The sequence below is a fragment of the Mchenga conophoros genome, linkage group LG8, assembly GCF_057382185.1.
Source record: "Mchenga conophoros isolate Kocher_MC1m ecotype Shallow Benthic linkage group LG8, M_conophoros_male_GT1.1, whole genome shotgun sequence".
Lineage (NCBI taxonomy): Eukaryota > Metazoa > Chordata > Actinopteri > Cichliformes > Cichlidae > Mchenga > Mchenga conophoros.
In genome coordinates, this window is record NC_140533.1 from 10,948,531 (window position 1) to 10,976,396 (window position 27,866).

The 27,866-nt window shown below is 40.5% G+C and overlaps 1 protein-coding gene across 3 annotated transcripts in view; it reads right to left on the reverse strand.

The window, feature by feature from the left end:
* Positions 1–27,866, reverse strand: part of trrap (transformation/transcription domain-associated protein) — an 87,678-nt gene that overhangs the window by 41,643 nt on the left and 18,169 nt on the right. For 2 of the 3 annotated variants that reach the window (XM_085284011.1, XM_085284012.1), the window contains 18 exons: positions 27,624–27,720; positions 27,293–27,414; positions 25,725–25,895; positions 25,460–25,528; positions 24,187–24,207; positions 23,519–23,638; positions 22,624–22,743; positions 22,128–22,292; positions 21,781–21,962; positions 20,974–21,172; positions 15,385–15,513; positions 11,007–11,273; positions 8,215–8,421; positions 4,833–4,991; positions 4,340–4,477; positions 3,125–3,235; positions 2,288–2,434; positions 445–658 (listed from right to left, as the gene is read on the reverse strand). In XM_085284011.1, coding sequence (XP_085140137.1) covers positions 445–658; positions 2,288–2,434; positions 3,125–3,235; positions 4,340–4,477; positions 4,833–4,991; positions 8,215–8,421; positions 11,007–11,273; positions 15,385–15,513; positions 20,974–21,172; positions 21,781–21,962; positions 22,128–22,292; positions 22,624–22,743; positions 23,519–23,638; positions 24,187–24,207; positions 25,460–25,528; positions 25,725–25,895; positions 27,293–27,414; positions 27,624–27,720 — 2,638 coding nt within the window. The remainder of the gene's footprint in view (positions 1–444; positions 659–2,287; positions 2,435–3,124; positions 3,236–4,339; positions 4,478–4,832; positions 4,992–8,214; positions 8,422–11,006; positions 11,274–15,384; positions 15,514–20,973; positions 21,173–21,780; positions 21,963–22,127; positions 22,293–22,623; positions 22,744–23,518; positions 23,639–24,186; positions 24,208–25,459; positions 25,529–25,724; positions 25,896–27,292; positions 27,415–27,623; positions 27,721–27,866) is intronic. The other variant, XM_085284013.1, reaches the window with a different exon arrangement.

Genomic DNA, 27,866 nt, shown 5'->3' on the forward strand with positions numbered 1-27,866 from the left:
ATCTCTCCATATTTCAAAATGACACACAATCAATCACATTAAATTGCACATATATGTTAAAAACACAACCAATTACAACACTACAACAAAACATTAATTTAAACAATTACTTACAGAAATGGCACGTCTTATGAATAAAAATACAGGACTTGCAGCTTTTATAAGTCATAATTTTTTTTGTAATTATGCAAACAATTTTTGTTGGCTGTATCATAATTAGGTTTGTAAAATCCCCAAATCCCATGCCAATGAGTCTCAACACTTAATCCTTTTGGGGAAGCAAGTTTGTAAATTATATCGCCAGTATAATTCACTTCTATTTATAATTTTATCACAGTGTGGCATGACGATTTCTCAGAAAGGAATCAGATATATAGTGTTTTTTCCTGTGTGCAGCTGGTCTGGCTTCCAGTGAGAATTTAGAAATAAATCATTGCAGCTTACTAGGCTCAGTTGGGAAGATACTCATGAGACGAGAAAGAAGGGAGTGGACAGCACGTAGCACTTTGGTATTGCCGCAGGTCATGCACGCAGCGATGCCCCGCTGGAGCGGCTTGAAGTGAGCCAGGACGGCTGGGGGCTGCAGCACTGTCAACAGGAAGCAGAGAATCTCCAGTCCTGTGCAGATGTTGGAGATGTTCGCTTGGGCTGGCTGCTCCTGAGAGGTCAAAAAGGAGTAGACATTATAAGTGGAAGGTCATTTTTTTTGGTATTGCTCTTAAAACAGATAGAAATCCATTTAGACTTTTCAATAAAAGCCTCATATCTAAAAAAAAAAAAAAAAATTATTGATATGTATCTTTTTAGCCAAGCGCCCAATGCTAAAACAAAGCAATATAGATAATAGTGCAATTTCATCTGCAGACAGATGAAACAACCGAGTTTTTTTTTTTTATTCCACTCAACTCAGAAATCAATACTGCTCACAAACACACACAAAAACAAGGCATTGTGATGGCTGTTAAACCAAAGATCAATGGGCAGCATCGGTTCCTAATTTTGTCTAAATTGCAAACAAGGTTTACAATGGCAGGGCCAAGAGGGTAATCTGGGACAGATCCATGGCACTGATCTTGCCTAATGAACAAGGTGACTCTGGTGATAAGGCTCCTGCTAGATATTAGGGTAGTATTGATTTGACAGTGCATTAACAGAAAAGGAACTTGTCGCTGCAGGAACCATGCAGATGCAGGCATGCCTGTGAGACTGTATATGTTTTGTGTGTCTCTCAAGTTACACTCCAAATACAACCTCCTCATGCCACTCCCCCCAGACTCTTAATCACTGCTGCGCCGAGACAATGAGATGATAAAAGGTAATCCGATTTACAGCATTGTTCATTAGTCTGAGTAAGGCAGCTAGGCAGGTAGAGCGAGGTCCCAAGGGGGTGGGCCTGCGTACATCTGCATAAAACCTACAGAAGGCCTTGTTTGTTAGACAATCCCCAAAGGGATATGGAAGGGCCGACTGAGTTTGTGTGAATGTGTGTGTGTAGGGAGAGAAAAGGGTGCGGCCGATGAAGTGATCCCCAAAAGAGAACAAGGGCAGTACGTGACAACTGGCAACGCGTGGTGATAACCTTGTCTGAACAGTGACGCCCAATCAGACCAGAGAGATGAGGAGGAAAGGAGACATGGATGAAAAGAAAGAAAGAGAATAAAAGCTGCGATAAGAGGCTGGATGGAAAAGAGATGAGAGGAGAAAGTGGTTAGACACAGAGGGAAAGGCGAGGACAGATGAACAGAGTCACAGTGGGGCGATACAGAAAGCAAGGATGAGGGCTTTAGGATGTAGAGGGGTTTTGGGGGGTTTGAATGAGAAGGCACAGGCCAACCCGGATAGAGTGCTGTTATCTCACCACTGTCATTATTTTGTCATTATGGTGGTTGGCGCCTCACTTCATGCATTACTGATAACAGACAAAGGACTCTGAGGTGTTAGAGCAAACACTAAGACGGAGCTTAAGCGGGGACAGGGAAAACTTCTCTGGGAAGCTATTAGTTATCCTCAGCTGTTTGCTGCTTATTGCTTGGAGCTTGAACAACAACACAAAGATTGAATATTTTGATTTTATTCAGACTAGTTTGACTGAAGTACTTTGAAAAATTCTTTTACTAGTAAGTCCAAATAACAAACTTACATGAATACTCTACACAGATATTCAGTGCAGAATAACAGCAGTACTGACAGGTTTCACACCTAAATTATCACCTTGTATGGATCTGGCAATATGAACCATGCATGAAGTCTAATGTAACAATCATTCTCAAAGTACATGCCATCTTACCACTGTCATTAGCAGCTTGTCAAACCATTGTAGCTTCAGCTCAGCACGAGGCCACATGTCAGGCCTCAAGGCTGTCTTCATCAGGCTGACACAACGGCGAGACAACAATTCCCCTGGAGATCCAGCCACATTGGTGCTATCGTTCACCTAGAAAAGAAAGGAACATATTTGTCTAGGCACTTAATTCATGCAGCTGGAGTTCAAAAGAGGCTGGATGGATACCATCCAGGATGGATACCATCTTTCAATCAACATTCCCTGTGCAAACCTTTATAGTGATAAGCATGCACTTTAGAGAGGTATCCTTGAAACACACATTGAATCCCTATCAGCGCTAGGTGTGATGTCCTTTGGCTGATCACAATCCCTCGGGCCAGTGAGGACATAATTTTTCTACTGGGATCAATTCAGTATCACACTACACTGTTATCGAGAGGAATACAAAGAAAAGATTATGTTGCTATAGAGTGTTCTGTGAGCACCGAGTGATCCCCAGTGGTTATAGGGAAGGTTATATTCAACAGAGATGCTTGGCTGAACAGTGAGAATGAAACTTGGCCCAAAAAATAAAGTAGGAAAAGTCAAGGTGAGTGAAATCTCAGCAGTCTATTTCAGGCCTAATAACCAAGGTCGTCAATGACTCTAGAGTGACTCCATGTGTGTGTGTTTGTGTGTGCGTTATCCTCACCCAAACGAGTGGTTAGAATAATTGTGCCTACTTGGAAGGACTAATGGATGGCAAAACACGTGTGTGTGTGTGTGTGTGTGTGTGTGTGTGTGTGTGTGTGTGTGTGTGTGTGTGTGTGTGTGTGTGTGTGTGTGTGGCTGAGGTCTTACCTGGCAAGCAATCCTGATGAGGAAGTTGACCACAGTGTCTGTATGTTGTTTCTCAACAGGTTTGTTGTGCATGCTCTCTGTGCCTGGCATGGACTGGCTGCGGCCAAATACCTACAAACACAAACATTATAATCTGTCAAATATAGATAAACTTTTTTCTTTTTTGACAAAAGAATGATTACAGAAAGTTGTCAAAAGGCAGAAATGCTGTACAAAGGGTTTTTCGGTCTACAAAGAGGAGGCTCCAGCCACAATAAGTCTGATAACTTTTCTGACAACTTTCTGGGCAATTAATGTTTCCTCAGCTTAAGCAGAAACAAATTCTGACAAGTTAAAAAGACGCATTTTTATCTTGACATCACAAGAAGAGGCACAAAAAACAGAAATTATAACAAGAGCACAAATATTTATTACAATAACCTTTAAGTATTTGTTTTACTTTTGTAAGTGTCATTCATCCTTCCATCCTCTTAAAGGTTTTTCCAGTTAAAGATTGTAGCTGGGCTGGAGCCTATTCTAGCTGTCACTGAGCGAGAGACAGGTTTTCACTCTGTTGCAGGGCTAATAAATCTGTGATCTGTAAATCGACATACTTTAAAGGACATTTACATTTTGGAATTCATTATGAACACTTTAATACATAAAACAAGCTTTCTTTAAAACGTGTAGTTACTGCCCAATTATGCCCTCTAATCTACGACATGCAGACATTAAGCTGATTGTGGCAGAACTCCAGATGTGTCAGGCACATCACGAGGCAATTTCAGAGTCTTTAATCTAAGTATAAACTGCCTTTAGAAAGATTGGCATTAGTGCAAATTAACAAATTTGATTAAAATTTTGAACAGGCGATTTTACAACAAAGGTATCCCAAAAGACCTCAAAACAAAAGACCACAGAGGGATATGATGAAGTATATGTGACGCTGCCATACTGCTGTAAGACAAGCTGGATAACAGCAACAACTCTGCTGTCAATCCTGTTAGCAATTTTTCCCCCTCAGACTCATTCAATAAATGACTGTGGAGACAAAAAAGTAAAACTGGCTGTCTTATTAGTAGCTTTCAAACTGCACAACAAACACCCTTAGAGAAGCAAGTAACACAGGGATATCAAGTGAGAACTCTCAAGGTAAGACATTCTGTCTGGGGCACGAGGGCCCATCAGTCACAGCCACATTCGTCTGGCATCTGACTAATTACTAACTGAGCTCACCGTGGAGGCCGCTCCAGTTGCTGTACGGAATCTCTTGACGTCCTGTCCAGCCCCGGCGGATTCTAGAGACAGGCCTCTTTTCACAGCAGCCCCACTGGTCCCTTCACCACCAGGACCTACCTCAGCCTCAGATTCTGGCTGTTGTGCCAAAGAAAGGTACACACAAGAAAGGAGGAGACAAATCCAATTGTTAACACAATATAACCACAGTATGTCTCTTTCTGTACAATGCAATAAAGCTGAAGTTTGTCACTAGCTCATATAGCAACATAAGTAATGAGCATTTATGGTACACGGCTCAAGAAACGCTTTAACTGCTATGATGAATAAGGTTTATTTTGTGACTTAATGAGCGTCTTCAGTCTGAAGGAAAAAGATTTTTGTGAGAAGTGAGAAACATAATTTGGTGACTCTGTATGTCAACATCCTAGACGACCATCCCAAACTGGTACTCCTGACATCAACAGAAGTCAGTAAAAATAATGTGGTTTACCTGCTGGTCTTTGATCCTCTGCAACTCCCACTTGATGACCACCTCAGCCAGGTCCACAGCCAGCTTCCTTTGCTCTATAGTCACACTTGGAGTGAAGCCCAAACGCTGCATTGCACTGATCATGTGCTGCACCAGGTGGTGTCGGACAGGGTAATACACCTGGGGGGGGGGGAGCACCAGGTATAACTTTGAAAAAGTATCATAATGCTGAAGTACTATAAACAAGCAATATTTTCATATCCCTTGTTCTGCTAATATTCAATTGACATCATCCACTTTGACATCAGAGCACTCCAGATTATGCAAAACACAGGTTTGTATTGGTTTTGGTTTTTTGGTGTATGTGTTTTTTTTTTAAAAATTCTAATTATTTTGTAACTGTTAGAAAACAATTACTTAAGTCCCCCTTAAGTCCAAAAAGCCTCATAAGCCATTATTTCACCACAATACATTTGAAATCCTGCAATTACCATGTGATTGAAGTGGTGACTTAATGCAGTGCATCTGTTAAATCCCTTCAACAGTTTAGAAATTGCAGACAATGTTATAAACAGTCACTCCACACTCTTTAAAGAGCTAAATTTGTGTTACTGTTGAATAACCTATGGACCTAACTGTATGATTAAAAGATAGAGTGTCACAAAAGCTTATGTTTAATATTATATACAGAAGCTGTCAGGAGGGACTGGCGCATTTTTTCTTCCACAAAGCACCACAGACAGATAGCACCAATGGTAGAGTTTAAAAGAGGCACAAAAAGTGACTACAATAGCCCCTAAGGCTAACCAGACGAATTTAAACGTCAGTATAAATTGCACTGTGGCTTGGGGCGTGTGTTCCTTTCATCTGTATCTCTCACAACTTGAACCTTTACTCTGTAAAAACCAGATGAAGTCTGGAAGAGTGGAAAACTAGTGTGGATGACAAGATTACGGGTTTTAAAAAAAACAAGCTTGTTTTGCATGAAGTGGAACCACTTAAACTCTGCGAGACCAAAAAAAACCCCATTACTCATACAAAAACAGTTCTCTGTCGTACTTGCAGCCCAAAAATGTGAGTCCAAAAAAACGTTCCTCAAAAAATTCAGAATATCTTGTCATATTGTGTTATGTTTGATACTTTGCTTAGATTTAATTAAAAAGTTGAGTTAGGTGCCTTTTGTATGCTTGAATATTCACAGGTCAGTGTTAAGAGGCTTTAACTTAAAAAACAAACAAACAGAAAGGCAGCCAACGTTGAAAGAAAAAACCTTCAGAAAGCCTGGAGAACTACTGCTCAAGCCCACTTAAAAAAGAAACAGGAAAATCCGGCTCCTTGGAAGCAAAAAAATAGAAGCAAGGACGAATGCCTCAAGACTTCTGCACAGTATTGTACGAGGCCTTCTTCCACTGCATTAGCAACAGAAGAAGCAACCAAACAATGGCCTACATATGTCATTTGCTGCAGCATCTTGTTCCTGCGCTTCTACTAGAATCACACAGAACGACTCCCAGGAAGCTTATCCTTGTGCTAGCTCCATCTGCTGCAAAACATCTAGTGTAAACCAGGGTGTCAAACTCCTTTTACATGGCGGGTCACATACAGCCCACTTTGATGTTAAAAACGGGCTGTACCAGTGAAGCCTCCTTTTCTATTAGTATAAAGAAGTTACATATTTAACTGTTTTTCTATATGATGAAGAAAACCTGCTGCGGCAAAGAAAGTAATCTGTCAGCGCAACTCTTTGAACTTAATTTGTAAGAAATAAAATGACAGAAATAAAATGAGCTCCTGGTAGCTCATTGCCCAGACTGTACAGATTAGTTTTTTGTTTTTTTCCCTTCCTTTCTTTTTCTTTTTTTGTTGTTTTGCCGAATGTGGACAGCGTACGTTTGACACCCCTAGTCTATGCACAATGCACTAATATATGGGAGGTGGACAAAAATAAAGGCAAGTCCACACATGTACAGGAAAAGTTTGTTTTTATGTACTCCAGACCTACCAGTTTAGATTTTAGAGTGATAACACATGCAAAGTTAAATGGGGTGTTCAATCACTTTGAAACTTTTAGTCAGAATAGGCAAACTCTGACATCAAATTCTTACTTAGTCTCAAGGACATGATGACACACACTTAGCCCAACTCAAGTGTCACGCTCAAGAGTCACTTAGCTTCCGAAAACTGAACTGGGACTCTCAAACACACATGCAGACAAAGGAGCTAGAGATGAGATGTCTATCTGAGGGCTTTTGTCAGTGTCAAAGAATATTAAAGCTTCTCACTTTGAGGGTAATTATAGTCGATAGAGCAGGACTTCACAGCCCCTTAATGACAGAGTGGCTAAGCCCTGTCCATCACATGTACACACAGACAAACACGCACACAATCTCTCCATTTCTTTATCAAACGCACATGCACAAAGTCTCTCATCTGTCTGTCATTATCTCCTCCCCAGTGTAATTATGCTGATGTGATTACATTAGATTAGTCATCTGGCCCAGTGAGAGCGGCCTGTCAGTGAGATAGAGAGGGAAGCTGAGGGAAATGTCAGTCTTCTGCTAAAAGACTGTCGCTCTCTGACTGGTGAGGCGGTGAACATCAGCTGAAGAAGCGAGAGGGCACAAGTGTCTTTCAAGTTTATGGAGGAAAGCGAAAAGCAAGCTCGATGATCATTTGCTTTTGTTGATGACGAGTCCACATGAGCTGCTCTTTGACTCTACTGATCACTGCTGTGAAGGGTGTGTTTAATGCTGTATCTGCATTAAGTCAACTGTGGACACCAGGCGGTTGACATAATTAGACATGAGAGTCCAGCTTTTGACTTGATAACAGAGCAAAGTACAAATGATCTGGCTACAACCAATATAAAACTGAAATTAACAAAAAATCATAAACATTTTTAATTGGTCTGCATAAGATCATCTACATTTTAATGAGTATGCTCCTTTCCCATTAGGAAAGATGTGTCATGTAATTCAGAGCACTTAGATAATCAGTAAAATTAGCGTCTCAACAGTCTCCCCCCACGTGGTTCCCTGCAGTGAGCATGCTGAGAGGAGAGCCGGCAGAGACACTAAATGGATGTCTATGTGTGCACTTGAGTGGCACTTAACATCTCAGTATGTGTGGTGGCAGCTCACCTCGAAACACAAGAAATCGTAAAACAGAAAACGCTGATATTTTACTGTCATCCTCAGAAGCATATTACTTTTGCTATTATTAAGTGGTATAACAAATCTGTCATAAATAATTTAAATGACAGAAGGAAGAGCTCCATCCATCCCAGGAGGATATCATGGGGACTCAATACTTTTGGTAGTAGTGGTCTGACATATGGAAGTCTGCTGCTGCCTAAGTTGCATTAATGTGTGTGCTTTTTTTTTTCTTTTTTAAATCTACTCACCCTGAAGTGTTGCACAATGAGATGCAGTATGTGAACCAGCTGTGGTACAGTATGCCCCTCCTCCACAATGATTTTGCGAGTCCAGTGCGTCAACATCTGATGGCCGTCCTCCATGCGTGCAGGCACTGCCGGAGTCAAGATGGCCATAGCCTGGCGGACTATGGCCCGGGCCTCCATTGTGTGGGCTTTCAACAGGCTGTGGAAGACCTGTACAGAGCAGAGATCGCATGTCTAATTTACCAACATACCATATACTTGGCTAAAATTTACTGTCCCTTAAAAGTGCTGTTTTCCTGCCTACACATTTAGAGAAGATAGAAAAAGCACACAAACCACACACACACACGCACACACACACACGCACGCACGCACACACACGCACGCACACACACACACGCACGCACGCACACACACACACACACACACACACCTTCCTTACAGAGTTGGGAAAAAAATGAAAGAAGCTGATGACAGGCATAAATGCAAATGCTTCATCACTTGAGTTGTTAAGCTGGCTCCACAACTGCTAAACCCATCAACACAAGATACAAAATTTAAAAGTGGGGTAATCTAAGAAGTAGAGCTGGGCGATAGAACGATAACGATATGTATCGCGATATAACTTTTACTCGATAGAGAAATTAAGCTATCGCGATAGACCTCGCCGCTCTTGTCCTCTTTAAAAAAAAAAAAAAAAAAAAAAAAGGTCAGCCAATCCAAATTAAGTAGCGCAGAGCCGAACCAATCACAGCCGCAGCGTCACGTCGCGTGACTTGTTACATACAGCACAAGTGCCAAGCCGCACGTGTGTTTGTTTGGGAAGCAGCCAGCGGGTAATGGAGCCAGCGCGTAATGGAGGAAATGAGTGTGCCGACTAGAAAAATCAACCGAGCGTGGCCGAAGAGAAAACAGATGATGGTTCCAATGCCGGAGAGATTGTCGAACGGAAGAGCCAAAGAAGTTCCGTAGTGTGAAGGTATTTCGGCTATTTCAAGTCTGACAAAAAACAGAGTAGCGTGCACTGTAAATTGTGCCGAAAGCAAGTCTGGAAATACAATAAACTGGTGCATGCGTCACACTGTGCGCCACGTTATTGTTTCGGTGAAATGAATTTCTACAATACTGTTACTGTTAATTCTACTCTCTGCAGTGTTTAAATGCTTACATATACACACAGTTACTGTCCCTCCACACATACGACTCGGTTCTGCTTCTATGCCCCAGCTTTGTTTACTTTTTCCCACCGAGGCTTCTAGACTTCTGATTGGCCAACATTTCTGCACAGTTATGAATCTAGCGCCACCTGCTGCTTTGGCATGTTCATAGCAGCGTTTTCCTTCATTTCTGCCTTTATGTGTGGACGGGATTATTTTTTTAAAACGAAAACGGAAAATCTCCGTTTTCAAAAATACCCGTGTACGTGTGGACGTAGCCTCAGTCTCTGACTGGAAGCGCTAATTCGTCATTCGGCTTTTGTCAGACTAAAGTAACTGTTAAAACTGTTTGAAAAGCTCAGCTATACAACAAGGAGAGATTGAGAATTTCCTTTTAGTTCTCAGTTTATTTGATATTGACAAAAGTTAGTCAGTTTTGTCTGTTCTTCTGTAAAACAAACTAAGATTTATTTTTAGAATTAATATTTTGTTTCTAAGTGGAATTGACAATTTAGTCTGTTTCGTTTGTTCTATTTTGAAACTTAAACGCTTTAGCGGCTGCCTTTTGTGTAGTTTGCAATATTTGCCTTTATTTATCTGAAAAAGTCTCATGTTCCTTAAGTACATCTACCCTGTTGAACTTATTATGGGAAATAAATATTTAAATAAAAACAAGCTGCTGATTATTTCACATTTTACTTGTGAGCAACGGCACATTTAAATCTTACAAATATAGTTATTTGGCTTATATCGTGATAGATATCGTTATCGCCTGAAATGAAAAAAACATATCGTGATATGAAAAAATCTCATATCGCCCAGCTCTACTAAGAAGTGATATTTCAAAAACTCAACATAAAACAAGACGCACAACTTATGAATAATAATATTGCCTTTTCACGTTCATCTGTTAGATGCATGAAAGCAGGCAATACATTAAGTAACATAATGCTGGATATCTAACTCGAAAAACAAAAGAAGATCAGGCCATGCAGATGGCACTCACAGCACTCAAGACTGCCATCTGCATGGCCTGTTCCTGCACTTCTTACTCCCTTGCCTCTTTGCTAACCCAGTCCTTTATATTCCCTCTACCTCTAGACGAAGACAGCCTTTGATTAAAATCTCTGTCCATGTCAGCCACAAGCCTGCACAGGATCTCAGAAGTCTGCCGATGAACGGATTTCTTTCTTAGTTCTTTCTTACATCAGTACATCATAATCTTCTGCAGGCTTGCTCTTTAATGTGACTGCATGCAGTTCAAGCTCCTGCAGCACTGAAAGTGATATGTAAATATTACTAAATCTGACATAGTAGGACCGTCGTCTGAAACTTTTACAGAAAAACCATTGAGGTGCTCATTTGGCCATGAAGCTGACACATTCAGAGGCCGACAGATTAATGGAAGTGCATGGCTGAAAGGGGCTTTAGTGAACCAGGGGCACCCAAAATAGTTCCTCTGACTTCACAACTACACAGCATTTTCTTCATAAGTGTGACTCAGAAAGCAAAGGTACCTTTCTAAGTGTACGCCGTTTTCTACTGTGAATTCATCTGCTATGTTCCATTTTCAAATCCATCTTTTGTCATTTTTCTGTTGTGTCCCTTTTCGGCATTGAAACATTTATTAGCTCTCACCTGCAGGACAATCTTCTTGTGAATGGCAAACTTTGCGATGATGTGGGCCAGCAGTAAGTGACCACTGTATTTACAGGCAGGATCAACGCAGGCTTTAGGCAGAAGGCACGGCCAGGCAAAAGTCATAAGACGACGCAGCTTGCTGTTGCGTGACTTGTTGTTGTCATGAATATGGTGGGGAGCGTGCTCCACTAGCAGGGTGGAGAACTGCAGTAGGCAGATTCGCAGAGAGTCCAGCAGGTCAGCCTGCTTCTCCGGGTCCAGAACCTTGGAGAGGGATAGGAAAGAAGTGCCATTAAAAATTGCTGGGCAATACAGGAAAATTATACCGTTTTTGCAATCTATAGCAGAATTGGCACAGAACATTTTCAGGAGCTTGACTTGGTGGGATGTTGTATTAACACTACTAAAACTTCTCACAAAAAATACTTTAGCCCTGTTATGCTAATTCTTAACAACTCCAGTTGGAGATCAATAAGTCTCCTCATATGTAGATAAACAATAAGCCGAAACTCACTCTATTGAATAATCTGTACTTAAATTTCTAGAGTGTAACACAGTTCATTGATTCTGAATGACACTTTACAACAACACAATCTAATTTTACATATACTGAAAACCTTGCATCACTCAAACCACCCAAATACCAATTCCCCAAAGAGAACGTACAGAAGACAGCACAGTACATAGGGAGACAGGGAGGTGAGGTAGGAAATCAGTTTTATCCAGACTGTAGAGGAGCTATTAGCAGCCATTAGGATTGGTGTTAGTCAGTGATGAGATCTGCCACAGTACAAACAAACATGCCGACCTTTAGCATGGTCACAATGTGACATTTACACCAGAAATTATAGTCTGATGAATCAAACGTGATAACAAACAGAGAGGAGCTTCTGGGAGGAAGAAAGAAAAATCAAAGACATGTAGGGAAAAAAAGGAAGAAGAAAGAGATGAAATGACAGTAATTAACCTTCCTCTCGTGTTAGCTTTCTGTTATCATCTCTTATGTTAGCGGGTCGGTTTTGACCCGTGAATTAAATCAGCTATAAAATATACTAAAAACAATAAGTTATCATCCAATTTGTTTCTCATCTCTTGGTTACCTTGTTAGGCTTCCTTATCCATGAAAATGTTGGTTTTAATACTTTTGGTGTGGGCCTCTAGGTCTTTTTTTGTCACTATACCCCTCGATTTCAATTAAAAAAAAATTGTAAAATTAACCTCAAGAGAATCATATTAATAAATAAAAGGTTTCTGTGTTACCTGAGTATTACTGAGGGGTATAGGACACATCTCTTAAATAAATCTGTTTTATTGATTTTTTTCATTTTAAGATTAATAACTAAAATGACATCGATGGTGTTACGGGTCAATTTCGACCCATAGACATTTACATCAAGAAAAGACAAAAAAAGTTTGTTTTTTTTCAGCAGTAGACCTTTAATATAAACTGAAAAAAAGAAAAAGTCCACTCCTCCTTTGTTTTGGTTATAGCCGTGGGTAATTGTGGGCTTTTTATCACTTCCCAATGATACAGCTTCACCTCAGTTTCCTTTGTGAAGTTCTTGTCCAAGGTCATATCTGGTAAAAAAATAAAATAAAATATCACAGCTGATATTGTGATCTTGCAGTCCAGTGGTCATATGGAGGACCACACATTTTCATTGTTTCTTCTCAGGGGTGCCACTCGCAGCTTTGACTGTGAAAATCTGTACATTCCAGGCATAGTTGGTTTTTGCATCACAGGCTTCCCAGATTTTTCTGCCGTTTTTCCCTTGCTTACTGGGTATATATTGCCGGAAGGGGCATTTTCCTCAAAAAGTGGACAAGACATTCATCCACTGTCACTGGCCCTGGGATGAACATCAGTGGAAGAAGCTGCACCCATCTCTCCCAGACATCCCTGATGGGAGCAAGCTTGTCAGACCTCGGTCTGGTCTCTCTGTTGTCAAATCTGAGGACTCTTGAATCAAAATGATATCAAATGTGTGAAGTGACATCGTTGCCCAGAAAATGTTTCTGCCTGTCGATGCATCCCATAGACGATCAGTGGCCTCATTGCAGCATCTGTACACTCCAGCAAGAACAATGAAAGCATCCAGGTATTCCTCATCATGTCGCCATGGACTTTTTTTCCTTCAAGGTTTATCATAGTAATGATGATTCAAATTCAAATTCAAATTTTTTATTTGTCACGTACACAGTCATACACAGTACGATATGTAGTGAAATGCTTGGACAACTGCTCGTGACCTAAAGAGAACAAAAAAGGAAAAGGCTATGAATAAGATAGGAAATAAATATGAAAAATTAAAAAGGGTAAATTTAACTAGGAAGGAATAGAATATAAATTAAGGTTAAAAATGAAATAACTGTACAACACAAATTAGAATGAAGGGTAAATTTAACTGGGAAGAATAAGATAAAGATAAATATATAAATTAAAGTTGAAAATAAAATAACTGTACAACAAAATACACAATACACAATATAGAACTATATAAGAATGTATGAAGAAATCTAAATATAAATAAATATATACACAATAACAGCAGCTGTACAAGTATTAACCGGAAATGAAGAATATAGTGACCAGTGTTGTGCAAAACCAAAGTCCAGAAAGTCCAGTGTGTGTGTAAGAACTGTATGTGTGGGTCAGTACTGTGTGGTGGTGTGATTGAGAGACCGTATCGCCTGCGGGAAGAAGCTCCTCCTCAGTCTCTCTGTGTTGGTCTTCAGGGAGCGGAATCGCTTTCCTGACCTCAACAGAGAGAACAGTCTGTTGTTGGGATGGCTGAGGTCCTTCACGATCTTCCTGGCCTTGGTCCAGCACCGCCTGCTGTAGATTGAGTGCAGGTCAGGGAGCTCGGAGCGGATGGTGCGCTCAGCTGACCGCACAACCCTCTGTAGAGCTCGTCTGTCCTGCATGGTGCTGTTCCCGAACCAGGTTAAGATGTTTCCCGCCAGGATGCTCTCTATGGTGCACGAGTAAAAGTTCCTGAGCACCTTGGAGGGCAGTTGGAAGTCTCTCAAGCGTCTGAGGTGGTAGAGACGCTGTCGGGCCTTTTTCACCACGGTGTTGATGTGACAGGACCATGACAGGTCCTGCGTGATGTGAACTCCGAGGTATTTGAAGCTGTCCACTCTCTCCACTGGGCACTCGTTGATGACAGGGGTCTGGTAGTTCCTCTCCTGCTTAGTGCTGAAGTCCACTATCAGCTCCTTTGTCTTACTGACGTTTAGCTCCTTTGTCTTTCTAGTGACAATGGCATAAATATCTCAAAACATCTCTTGATGTCACTGACTTTGGTCAGAGCAAACCTTGTGATTCCAGGGGTCATTTTGATGACATTTGCAGCAGCTGCCCTGCCATGTACATCATGAGGTACTGAGCTCCAAAAGATCTTACCATTTTTGGACTTGAATCTTTCAGCAGGAGTAGCTTCAGCACCAGCGACCTCCACCTCTGATCAGATGTGTCTGTGTCTTCTGGATGATAGTCCACATTGTCTTCCTCCTTAGAAACCTGCCCATCTGAATCGCTATGCTGCTCTGTGTCCTCTCCTTCATTTTCACCAAAAATATGATCCAGAACTTAGCTCACTGTGAATCTTCTTCTCATTTTTTGTATGCTGCAAATTGTAAATGTGCACTCTGGAAGTCAAATGGCCACTCAAATAGTGAATTCACCTCACATGCCCGTGTTTATTTTGTTTTGTTTTTGTGCAGGTATACTGCAAAAAACATGCAAAATAAGAATCTCCTAAAGCTCATATGATTAGGAGAGGCGCTTGCTGTAAGTGTTTTAGCTGACAGTGCACTTATGATTTCAGTTTTGGCTTTAATTATTGCTTTATACTCATAATATTATACCTGGGTCGAAACCGACCCTAACAACACAAAGGTCATAATTTCAACTAGGGCATTTTATAATTTAGTGAAAATATTTTTTTTTATTTTATTTTGTAGAAATAGAGGTTCCTGACAAAGTCAAAAAGCCTTGATACAATAAACAAATGTATGTGATTTTTTTATGCATTTGAAATTTAAAATGGGTCGGTGCCGACCCTAACACGAGAGGAGGGTTAAAGTGTAAGGCCATGAGAGAAGAAGATGACTAAATAGGATGTAGCTGATGATGACTCAGAAAGGAGAGATGTTGGGCTGATAGGACATTATGAGAGGAAATGCAGCAGGTAATGAAATCAGAAACAGGAACACAAAGAGACACAGAGTCATGGAATAAACAGACAGCAAGGGTTGTCTGCTGACTGTGAGAAGAAAATGGTAAGAACGGTAAGAAGAGGAAAAATATGAATAACAAGATAATAAATCCATGTATTTTATGGATTTAGACAGATAGAGATAGCATGTGTACCTTGGTGATGAAGACACTGGTAATGCTTTCAGGGTTGTCTCCTTCAGGGTTGGGCGGTCCGAGCAGCTGCTCACCTTCTCCCTTCTCAAAGCTATACAGGAAGGCTGGATTCAAGATGTGCTGCAGCACCTATTAAAGAAGAAAAGTGGAGTTTACAGCTTTGACCCTTTCAAGAGAGATTACAATGGATGATTCCACCGATAGCACACTTTCAAGAAAGGAGAAACTAATCAGTGAAATCACCTAGTGTACCCTTTTCAAACCTACGTTAAAGAAAACCCTGCACACAATCAGCCCTCAGTGGCAAACACATAAGTGATTACACAGAAAGGGGTAGGAACAAGAAGAGAATACTTTCCGGACTGATAATAACAGCAAAAAATAAATAATAAAAACAACTGGATTGTACAGAGAAAGAGAAAAAAGACACATTTGACCACAGCAATGTCAAATGTGGCACCAAATGATTGCAATAAATAATTTAAAGAGCAAAAAGAAAACAATTTCCTCTCTGAGGCAAAACTAAAGAAACAATGTATTTCCTTAATTAATCTACAAGCATTTAAAGCAAAAACAAAAGTCAATAAGATTTAGAGTATCTTAACAGGGAATGTGAATGAGGGCTTGATTAGTTTGTAAAATCCGACTAACCCAACCACTATACAGCTAACGACTGCATTTATTAAAGAAGCTGCTATCTATTAATGAACACCCCTATTCAATCCATCACTGGGAGGACAGGGCATCGCTCAGTGGAGAATGAGCTGTGGTAGCATATGTTCCATCTCCTCCATTAGCACAATATTCGCTCTCTTTCTCACACGCTGAACACACACTGAGCATTACTCTGTTTTTCAGTGTCATCTATTCCTATTAATTCTAAGCTTCTCTGATATCAATCATTGTACGATAACAGCATCATTTTGTAATGCCACTGATGATGTGCTCCTGCAGGAGTTCTGGGCGAGTGGCCTAGATCACATTCTGCAGGTGTCTTAATTATCTTAAATTTCATTTTCAATTCACATATAACAAGTGTGTGTGTGTGTGTGTGCGCGCGTGTGTGTGTTGCAGTTAGGGCTGCTCAATTAATCTAATTTTAATCACGATTACGATCTGGGCTTTCAACGATCATTAAAAATGACTGAGCCGATTATTAGCCCCTCCCTAATTTATCCGCGACACCTTAAAGGCCGGTTCGTGAAAATATTGTCGGGCATAAACCGTCCGTGGCGCAAAAAAGGTTGGAGACCGCTGATTAAGAGGACCCGAGGGAAGCTCGGAAAGCTAAGCAGAAGTTATTTGGAGAGTGACTGCCGTTGGTTGAAAAGAGAGTTTAAAAAAAAAAAACTTCAGTGGTGTTGCACACTATTTTATATTATTTTTTAAAGTCATTGTTAACCCTTTAAAGCCGGTCAGAGCAGCACGCTCCGTTTTGCTTAACTATTTTTAAATCCCTGTAGAACCTGAACCGTGTAAGCTAGCGCAATAATTTGTTTTGCATATGAAACCGGAGGAGTTGTACTTACATCTGATGCCATCAGCTTGTCCTCGGTCACGGTTTCGTTCCACATATAGCTTTGCAAAAATTGCATAAAAAGCGCTTGCAGGAACAAAAACATAATATTCCAGAAACACGCTTTGCCGTTCCTATCAGCTGTTCGTAACACGTCCCACAGTGAAATGATGCACATGCTGTTTTGTTTGCAAATTTGCATCATAGGATTGTTTTTTGTTTTTCCTGCAGTATATAAAAATTGCTGTATCTCCAAAATAAAACTATGAAGACACTCAAAATAAATTTCCTGTGGTGGGAAACTATTTTTTGCAACTTTATTGTATTTAAAGTTTTGAGGGATAAGCCTCTTAAATTTCTCCAAGTAGAAATATATGTAAACAAAACAAAAGCGATTTTCAATTTTTTTTGTAGTTTATTGCACTTTTTTGCAATTTATGTAATTACTATGGACTTAATGCATACATATTATTAAAATATGGGCTATAACAGTTGTATTGATGTATAGCAACTTGAAATGCTCCCACAAATGGCACTACAGCATGTAAAAAAAAATAATATAAGCTCTGGTGGACTTGGTTCTATAGTAGGTCTTAAAGGGTTAAATAAATATCGTCAAATAATCGTGATCTCAATTTCAGTGAAAATAATCGTGATTATCATTTTTGCCATAATCGAGCAGCCCTAGTTGCAGTGCCCATAGATTTCCTCTCTGAGCTCAATTAAGGGGAGCTGTGATAACTGGGGTGGTGAGTGGTGGGTGGTTGAAGGGGGGGTCTTTTAATGTCTTTATATAAACCAGAAAAAAATGAATGGCTCGAAGCCACAATGAATGTGTGATGACGACAATCACTACTAGATGTAAACAGTACATTCATTTTACACATGACTAGATAAAGAGATGCAGTCTCCCTTTGAGTGCACATAACCAAGGAGAGTAGATGAAGTTAAGAACTCTGCTTCAATAACGTGATTCACTTAAAATGGTTTGATTATTTGTTTGAATAATAATTATGTTAACTAAAAGACAATGTATGTTAGTAATAGAGTTGCTCAAGAACAATATTTTGAATGTGAAAAATCAAATTAATTTTTAACAATCGTCTTCCTTCATCTAAATGATGTAACTGTCAAGAATCCTTAATCTTCCTCATCGCTGTTTAGATTATTGTGCCAGACAGGGTACAGGTATTAAAAACTTGCACACGTGCTTACTGTTTAATGTCTCTACTCGGGGAAGGGATTAATCGTACATATTGTAAAAAAATGTTCTACTACACTCTTTCTCATGTTGGAACAAAGAAGCAGCAGAAAGCAAAACAGATGCACGGCACATCATAAATTTCATATATTTGTTTGTTTGCTCGTCGACTGGAGATGGATTCTGCAAATAATGAAACGCCTTTGAATAGAAGAGCAGCACAAAAATGGTTTTCTATAAGAAGTGTTTGGATAAAACAAAAAGAAGGAACACAGCAGCAGTACCAGCAGCTCGGGGTCAGCCTGCACTACCGTAGATGATTCATTGCTGCTGTCCCATTCTGCTGTCTCTCTCCTTCTCTCTCTCTAGACACTCCTCTGTTTGAAATACTCTCCTGGACCTTTCTGATGTTCTATACGAACCTGAATTTCTAACTCCCAGATTTCCCGAGAAACTGCAAGCGCACAGACTCACACACTTTCCTATGATAAATGCTACAGGCAATTATTTAAATGTCAATGGAGGCAACACCCACGCTCATTCTCATGCTCACTACTCGTACACCAATCAACACAAACATATTCGCACAGAAACACATCACGCCTGTCAGTCTGGGTCTCTGCCTCATCTGCACAGCCAGCATCTGCTGCACACCAGCGGAGGACAATTAAGGCGGAAAAACAACAATAGGAGCAAAATTTTGCTGGGGGGGGGGTGGGCTGAGCATGGTGGGGTGCTGAAGCTCTGCTAGCTAAGAGAGTAAACCTTGCTGAAAATTCTAATGCAGCATTTCCACCCAAAAAGAAAAATACAGAGAAATGAGCTGGCTGAACTCTCTCTCCTCTGCCTTTATTCTGCCTCTCATTTTCAGAGCCCGTATGCAGCTCAAGGAATGCAAACTGAATACAAGCAAAAGGGACAGGTGCAGTGAGCAGCACCAGAAACACTGTTTGTCCTTGGATTTTAGTGGTGTGTGTGCACATGGCATGGTGTGCCTGTGAGTCTACAGTTTTGTGTGCCTACCACACAACCATTTGGGTATGTGCTATTGTGTGCCAGGACAGGCCTTCCCCACTGACCCGTTTGTACTTAACAGCAGTGCTGTTGCTTCTCTGTGCCAGGTTATGTGCCATTACAGCTGTTCGAAATATGTGTTTGTGGGTGTGGGTGTGTGTTTGTGCCGATGCCTGCATGCGGGAGAGGGAGCTTAATTAAAATGCAGCCTGAATGACTGTAATGCTTGCAGCAGCAGCAGCAGGTCAGGTAGAGACTACAGAAGCATTCATCTGTGAGCCTCTGAGGTCCTAGAACCAGACAAAATGACCTTCCCCACTCTATCAAAGAACTTCTGGTACAAAACACTAACTATAAAAGTCACACAGATCAGGTCCCTAAATGCTGCATGTCCAATAGTTGAGAAGGAAAGTAATCGAGCCGTGGAGATGGGGAGCTTATGATGAATATGATATTATTAAATCTCTCTCTCTACAATGAAAAAAAGCCCAGAACATAAATTTAGTGTTATTTTCAATGAGTTTTTTAAAAGGATCATATTTATCAAATGTGTTTTGTTTTATTTTTAATAAGGCTGCTTTATAGTATTAAAATTGCTGCATCAATGACAACAAGATGTCCTTAGAGTCCCGTTTTAAATTGAAACATCTTGTTTTGCAAAATCCAGCTTTTGTGGACATGCAAACCTGAAGAACTCCACTACATAAAACAAAATAAAGTCCATGATTGCTTGTGCAGACACTGCATCATGAAGCAATAAAACCAAAACATGACACATAACATGCAGCAAAATATTTGCATTATGGCTCGATATCGTTCATTCTGGATGCGTGCCCACACATAATCAGTGTGTGCTATTCAGCCGTGGTCAGTATGGGTCACAGATGTTAAAGTATCTGACAGGAATGGTATTACATATCTACCATCATAATAATCCCTCAACACACACTGCCAAAGCACCTTCCATCCATCATTCGAGTGCCTATTCTACACCAGGCCAAAGGGGAGCTGCAGCCTGTTTTACTTCAGCATGGGGTGGATACATCTGGATGGGTCAGTCTTTCACAGGATTAATATGATGTTTGGTCAACAAATGTATTTAAAATGTGCAAATAGTATGAGATCTCTGGTCAGAGGTGGAGGGATGACTGTTTTAAATAGTCTTAATTGAATTAAACTACACCATTCAAACAAATATCCAATGAATTTCAGTTGATTAATCATTTATTGTCTTACATGTGTGTAACGATGAATACATAAAATTCCAAAATAAGCTTATATTTAATAATAACATAGTACCAATTTTAAAATCAGATATGCTGTCTTTGCATGATTTTCAGTTAAATAGAGGAATGGACTTATTTGCAAAATATTTCACTTTTTCTTTTTCCTTTTTTTTTTTTTTTTTTTTTTTTGTTAAATGGGTTATAGGCATTTATCCCCCTGACGCACAATATGTTGTAAGGAAGCGTAGGCAGAGGTTGGGATACTGTGCGTCGTGCTGATTATAGAGACAGAAGTGCTGACCTGAAAGCATATTTAAGTGCACCATCATCGCTAATGTGAGTTACTACATCTGGCCTTGTGGATGCTGCTCGTGTCATCATAAAAGAGTAGACAACCAGTCAGATACTTTAACTACAAACAGTATACCAACAGTATAGTGCTTGTTGTCATGTTATACATTTACTGATCGCGCTATTGGATCAGTTTAGGCTACACTGCTTTTTCAGCATGTCATACGCAAAACTGTATTCTACCTCCAGGCATCACTTCAATGTCAATTTCAAAAGAGGGTAAATATCTGCAGCCTGTACTTATAAACTAACGTTTTTCGTCTGATTGGATGTATACATACCTTTGCTTTAAGCTCATCGTTGAAGTGGGGATCATTAAACTCAACGAAACGGAAGAACAGGGCACGTTTCTGAGGAATGGAGTAATTCTTGGGAATTTCCTCCTCCATATACTCCTTCAGGAAGGTCATGTTGCACAGGAAGCGACCCGTAAAGGCCCTCAGCAGCTGGAACAGCAGCTCAATCTCAGAGTAGTTACGCCTATTAAGAGAGAGAGTGGATAAGTTCAGTGCACAGACACAAAGAGATGTGGCTAACGTTAACAACGGGGACACTATAAAACACAACTTTCAAATAACCTTAGAAACCAACGCACTGTTAATTAGCCACTTTTATATATATTTTTTTCTAAACAGAACTTTGTTTGTCAAAGGAAGGTTGACTGAACTCATTACACTAAGCTAAAATTACTGGCTGAAGTGTTTGGGGGTTAATTGCAAGGTCTGAAATAAACATCTGCTAAATGCCTAGTGCACCAAGTGTGCTAGCACTTTCTCAGTGCTCACACAGAAAGGAAAGGGTCAGAAGGTCATTTGTGATTGGAATGTCACTTGAGTAAAGTTGGAAAATGCAGTAACTTTAAAAATGTGCATTATTAACCTGTAGTGCTCACACTACTGAAACTATCAACTAACACTCTAATGGTCACTAAGTCTTCAACAAAGCTCATTAGCACTGCCTGGTTGCTGTTTTTGGGGTTTCACATCAGTCCACTGACAACATTTCATATCAACAGGCAAATTCAGTGTGCAACATCTATGAAAACTGCAACATTTCATTTTCATTACAATTTCAGCAAATCTACTTACTTGCAGTAGCTTAGCAAGCAATAGGCCAGCAGCTTTGGCTCCTTCCAGTTAGTGGCTGCCATGTTGTCTTTGCGATGTCTTTCCTGGAAGGCCTCGCTGACCCAGACTCGCCTCAGCTGGCTGACCAGGGAGTGCTGCCCTGCAAGCCAGCCCTCATCATTCTTCACTATGATGCTAATAATCTGAACAGATGTGAAGATGAACGAGGTTAAATTAGTTAAGGATAAATAACAGAAATATGAGTTAAGCTGTATATAGATTTGGATCAAAAACTGCCGAGACATCCCTGAGTATAACAACTGTGTGAATGTGAGTCCACCTTAAAGAACAGACTGAATTCTGCATACCTTAATAGCTTGAAACTGCAGGTCTAGTCTGGCTGTGGCAGTAGAGGGAGATCCAGGTCGAACAGTTGCTGCAGTGCCAGCAGAAACAAGCAGGGGGACGAAGCGGTTGGGATTAGAGGCCAACACGTCTCGTAATGGCTTGGCATCCTTGTGTTTCAAAAAACTCTGCATGTGAACAAAAACACCTACTGTAACTATAACACAAAAGAAAATGTATACTATAACAATAGACTACAAGGTCCACCCCATTCAATCACCAACAGTGCATAGCAGATATACAGACTTGTGATACTGAACGATGAAGAAAATTAGGAAATTTTACTGGAGCAATCCATCTCAATTCTGTGTTAATAGGACCACTGAGGCTCGAAACACTCAATACATTTCCGAATACAGCCCATTGCAAATGCAACAAAGAAGCAAAATACATTTTTAATGGCAAATGTGTCAATGAAAAGACTGAGGGGACGGCTACTTAGAGCTCCTATTGTCTGACCATGAACATGCGGCTCCACTGGGGGTCGTTGAGTGTAGCCTCCATCATGAAAAGCTCCACTGTCTGAGATGGGTGACGCGTCAGGAACTTGATCAAAGGCTCCCTGAACGGGCTGCCAGCCTAGTGCGAGACAAAATAATGAGGAAACTGAAGGAACATAAGCAAAGGAAACAGCCTGAAGAAGAAGGGATGAGAATTACTTCACAGTAAATATGGACTCCATCACTTCCTTGTGAAGATTTTGATTATAACATTTAATCCTGCATCCTCTAAATCACATATAAAGCATTTCTTTCCCTCTTTTATTGTATTTATTAAATAAGACCCAACACTTACTTTCTGGCCCCATTCACCCTCTTAAACATAACCGGAATAACCAGAAAAGCATGTCTAATTTCTGACATGTGGCTCAGGGGGTTGGGAAGCGCATCTGTAACCGGAAGGTTGCCGGTTCGATCCCTGGGCTCTCTGTCCTGGTCGTTGTGTCCTTGGGCAAGACACTTTACCCTACCGCCTACTGGTGTTGGCCAGAGGGGCCGATGGCGTGATATGGCAGCCGCGCTTCTGTCAGTCTGCCCCAGGGCAGCTGTGGCTACAACCGTAGCTGCCTCCACCAGCGTATGAATGTGAGAGTGAATGAATAGTGTCATTGTAAAGTGCTTTGGGTGCCTTGAAAAGCGCTGTATAAATCCAATCCATTATTATTATGTCTAAATCCTTAATGATAGATACTTTGTTAATGGAAGAAACAACTAAAACCGCCCTCTTTTTGAACTGTTTGGGAGCGATCTATTTGCTAATCATCCAACTGCTTTCACTGCCTGCCCGATGCAGTTTTACACCACTGTTAGATATTACCTACAACACCATCTACATAATGCAATTGGTTTCCTACCTCTATGAGCATGGCCCTCTCAGTCTTCATGACCACCTCTAGTAGAGGTTTGACTAGAGTCTGCGGTGCCGCTGGGATCAGGTGGAAAAGGTTAATGATGGCTGAACAGATCTTCATCTCCTACAGGAAGATTCAAAGACATACAACAAAGGGAACAAAGGAGTGGATGAAATTCTTGGACAGATGAGCTGCACACAAACATCATTCCTGACAGACAGTCTTGATCAACAGCCACTGTGGAAAGACGAGGATGAACCTCAGTCAAATGACTGAAAGTGCAATTCGTAATTAATAGGGTGTTAACTTCCCACAGGAAAGATGCAGAGTACCACACACACCAGCTTTTGGATTAGACAGAGTAAAAACAAATAAAAGGAGCAACATGGTTATTTTATAAATCCTATGACTTTTGCGCTTCCAAGATGCCAGAAGGGAATAAAAGAGCAGAATTCAACATTTCTAGACACTCAAAATTAGAGTTAGAGTGAAGCTGAGATGATGGTAACAATTCTCGAGATGACAACAGACACATGGACACATAAATACAGGGCAACTCCACCACTACCATGACATTGGCTCAATTCACCAGCACGACACTGGATCAGACCAAATTTCAATCACTGACAAAGAGTTACCAACAGAGGGCGCAACACCGGGTCGCATCTCACCTCAACACCTTCCAACGCAGGCTGTGCCAGAATGGGAGACAATGATCAGAGTCAGCAGAACAGCATGTGTGCTTTTTTTGTGAGGCTATCTGTTGTCTGTCTTTGTTCAATATGGAAGGTGAGCTGATAAGATGGGATGATAATGGAGGGGCAGATTATCGCAACCTTTACAAGTGACCGCAGGAAAAACTTTTCTTAGCCTCCGGTGAATAAAAAGGCAAGGGCCACATTGGAAATAGAGGTCAGCTAACATACTGATCGAATGATTTTTTTGGCTTATCGACGACATACTTATATATGTTGCCTGATACACATGGACAAGCCCATCATTTTTAAATTCCAAGATAACTTTAATATACTGTGTATATATATATATTTTTTTTTAATTTTAGTTGGGTAACACAGAATCAATGGAATAAATACTTAAGTAACTGAAACAAAGTCTAGAGAGTGAGGGCGAAAAGAAATAATCATATTTCATGCATGCACTGTGGTAAGTTTTGTTTTTTATCTGTCACAAAAACTCTTCCTCGTTACTACACCCCGTCAAAACCCACACATCTTCACACCATCCTCTTCGTCCCTGCTCTATTCCTCCTCCCACACTTTTCTTTTTCCTTTATCATAATTGACTCCCTGACCCTGGTTCTGCTTTCACTTCCAGGTCTGCTGTCAACGGGCACAAAGACCAAAATTTGGAGGGCATGAAAGACAAAAGGCCAATTTGCATCTAATTAAAACAGAACACTTTCAGATGGGTTAGGATGAAGTCACACAGAGTAGGGAGCAAAGAAAAAAAGGCAGGTGTTTTGGCCAATCTTTCTGTCACCTCTTCTCGCTGCCTTTTACAAGGTTATCTGCGGGGAGATAATGAGGAGACAGAGTACGAGGCCAACCACAGCCTGCCTGGTGCCTAATTAATCATTGATTGTAATATGGACACTCACAACTCATCTGGGAGGAGGCCACACAGAGAAGGGGCACTGCATGTGACTAAGGCTTTCTGAAAACAAGGGGCAATTTCTCATTCCCTATTGGTAATGGTATTTGCTTTGGACATAACAGATGACCTGAACAAATATGGCGCCAGCAGACGACCGTATCAACATGGTCCTAGTGGCCGTGAATGCTTTTGTACTACACTGAAGCAGGATTTTAAAATAAGACATACAAAAGAAAAGAAGACAAATACATGTCAAGACTGTACAAAGATTCCCATCTGTGGTATTTTTGCAGTTTTACACGTGGGCAGATCTGAAATGAGTTTACTTACGCTGCCATCGCTCCGCTGGCCTCCTTTGTGTGTTATTACAACTACCTCCATCCACTTCCGCAGGTGTTGCTGAGAAAGAAAAAGAAATAAGATGCCTGTGTTTAAGTAAGGTTTTGATAGCTGACTAAAACTAAACTAAAAACTAAGTGCCAAAAATTTTTAGTTAACTAAAATAAAATCAAAAACTAGTCTTTGAATAAATAAAAGCTGATGCCTTAGTATTAACCTGCCAGTTTTAACACAGAATTCGACGTAAGTTTCTCACCATCATCTGGTCACAGAATTTGTCATTGAAGGAGTTGGGGAAAAGTCGTGTGACAGAGGTCAGGCGGTTCACCACATTGAGAGTCAGGCTGCGGTAATCACCCAGCATCATCAGTAATGGGCGCATGTGAGTGTGGATCTGATCAACCTCAATCGTGGCACCTTCCAAAAACTACAAGAGGAGAATGGACAAAGTAGAAATGTTCAGCAACAAGACAAAGTGACGAGTGGTTTGTTTGCCTTGATTAATAATATAACACGTATACAACACTCAAATATTATTCAGATTTGTGTGGTGATGTTTACTAAAGTTTTGGACACAGTGATTTTAATTTCACCTCTATATTTTTCCCCCTAATCATGAGACTTTTCAGGTTTTCTAGCCCCGTGAACTGGTCACTACCCCTTGTGTCTCCATTAAAGTAATAAGGCCACTCAAATGACAGCATGTTGAGCTGTAAACGAGCACACATGCCAACCAAACACTGATGACGCACACCCACACACCCTCACACACACGGGAGGGAATGATGCATGGCAGCCACATTCATTTTCCTCTCAGCGTTGAGAACAAACACTCCATCCTGTATCGATCTGGCCATGGCAATGCTCATTAGTGCTAGCAGAGATGAAAGAAGGGAGAGAACAGAAAATGGCAAGGAAAAAAAAATATCACAGGATAGTGAAAAGGAGTGATGGTGGCAGAAAAAATAAATAAATAAAATAATAAGGACACATAAATTGATAGGAGAGGGGACAAAGAGCTTGGAGTAAATAGATAGAGGCTAAATGGCATGGATACTTTAATGAAGTATCCAGAGCTGGTTCAGGGACAGTGTGATAAAGCTGACGGAGGTCCACATAAAGATGGAAGTGGGTGCGGAAATGATATGAGGAGAGAATTAACAAAGACCTTACAAATAAAAAACTATGTGTAAAGCAAGAAATGAGAAGAATGGAAAACAAGATAATATACAAACAGAAAAATAAAGAGGAAAAAGTGACACGGTAGAAGGCCATTTCAAAGGTGCAGAAAACCTGACTCTGAAATCAAATAAACGATTGTGACTACATTTAATTATCAGTTCGTGGGTAGATCACCTCATAGTTTAACCAAACAGATTAATGCATATTTTAAAAGGTTACGGCGTCAAGTCTAAGCTCTGTTGTGGCTCCAAGGTAACTGCAGTTAAATTAGGTGCTGTAACACAGATACAAGCTTTCTCAGTAATCGATAAAGTCTTGAAATTAATTCCAAACAATTCAAAAACAAAGCAGTTGCCAGGATAAAGAGCTCTAAATAGAAGAAGTTAAATAAAGACGGTCTCACAAGCAGAAAAACACAACTAAAAGTAGGAGACATTTAGCCTTGCTGAAAATTTGCACCACATTGTGATACTGTAAATTAACAACATGAACCTGGCATCATGATTTCTAACAGCAATATTGAGAACATAAAAAGTTATTCATCTCTTAGAAAAGCATTTTTTTTTTTTATATCTAAAACTACTACAAAAAAGGAAATTTAATTGAGGTGAAAAAATTAACATGAAATGATGTAACACTGACCTTCCTCATGCATCCCTCACCCGCCTCCTGTAGCTCATTGTTGGTGGAGTTGAGGGCTTTGAACAAGGCAGCAATGATCTTCTCTCTGGACTGTGGCAAGTAGTTACAGGCTGCCAGGGCATCTAATGAGGATAAAGAATATTAATGACACTCTACACTTGCATGAATAGACTATAATAATAGTCTTAAGATGTGGTCTACAGTACTGATTTAGACAGGGATTTTAAGAAGGTTTAAATCTGACACGCACACTCACACATGCACACGAACACAAAAGAAGAGTAACCATCCCTGGTACACTAACAAACAATGCAGAATGGGGCCTACTTACTGAGGGCTGCTATACGGAGGGGAACCAAAGAGGGAAGGCTCTTGTAACAGGGCAGCTTCATCAAAGCAGCATCCTCTGCCTCACATAGGTTCAACAGCTGGATAGTGGAAAAAGCATAAATATGACATAAAGAGCAGAGGTGAACAGGTCAGTGATCCATTAAATTAGATCAAGCTTATATGCACCGTGTAAAAGGATAAATACTTAAAACAGATGAGCCAAAGCCAAGCAGCAAGTTTGAAC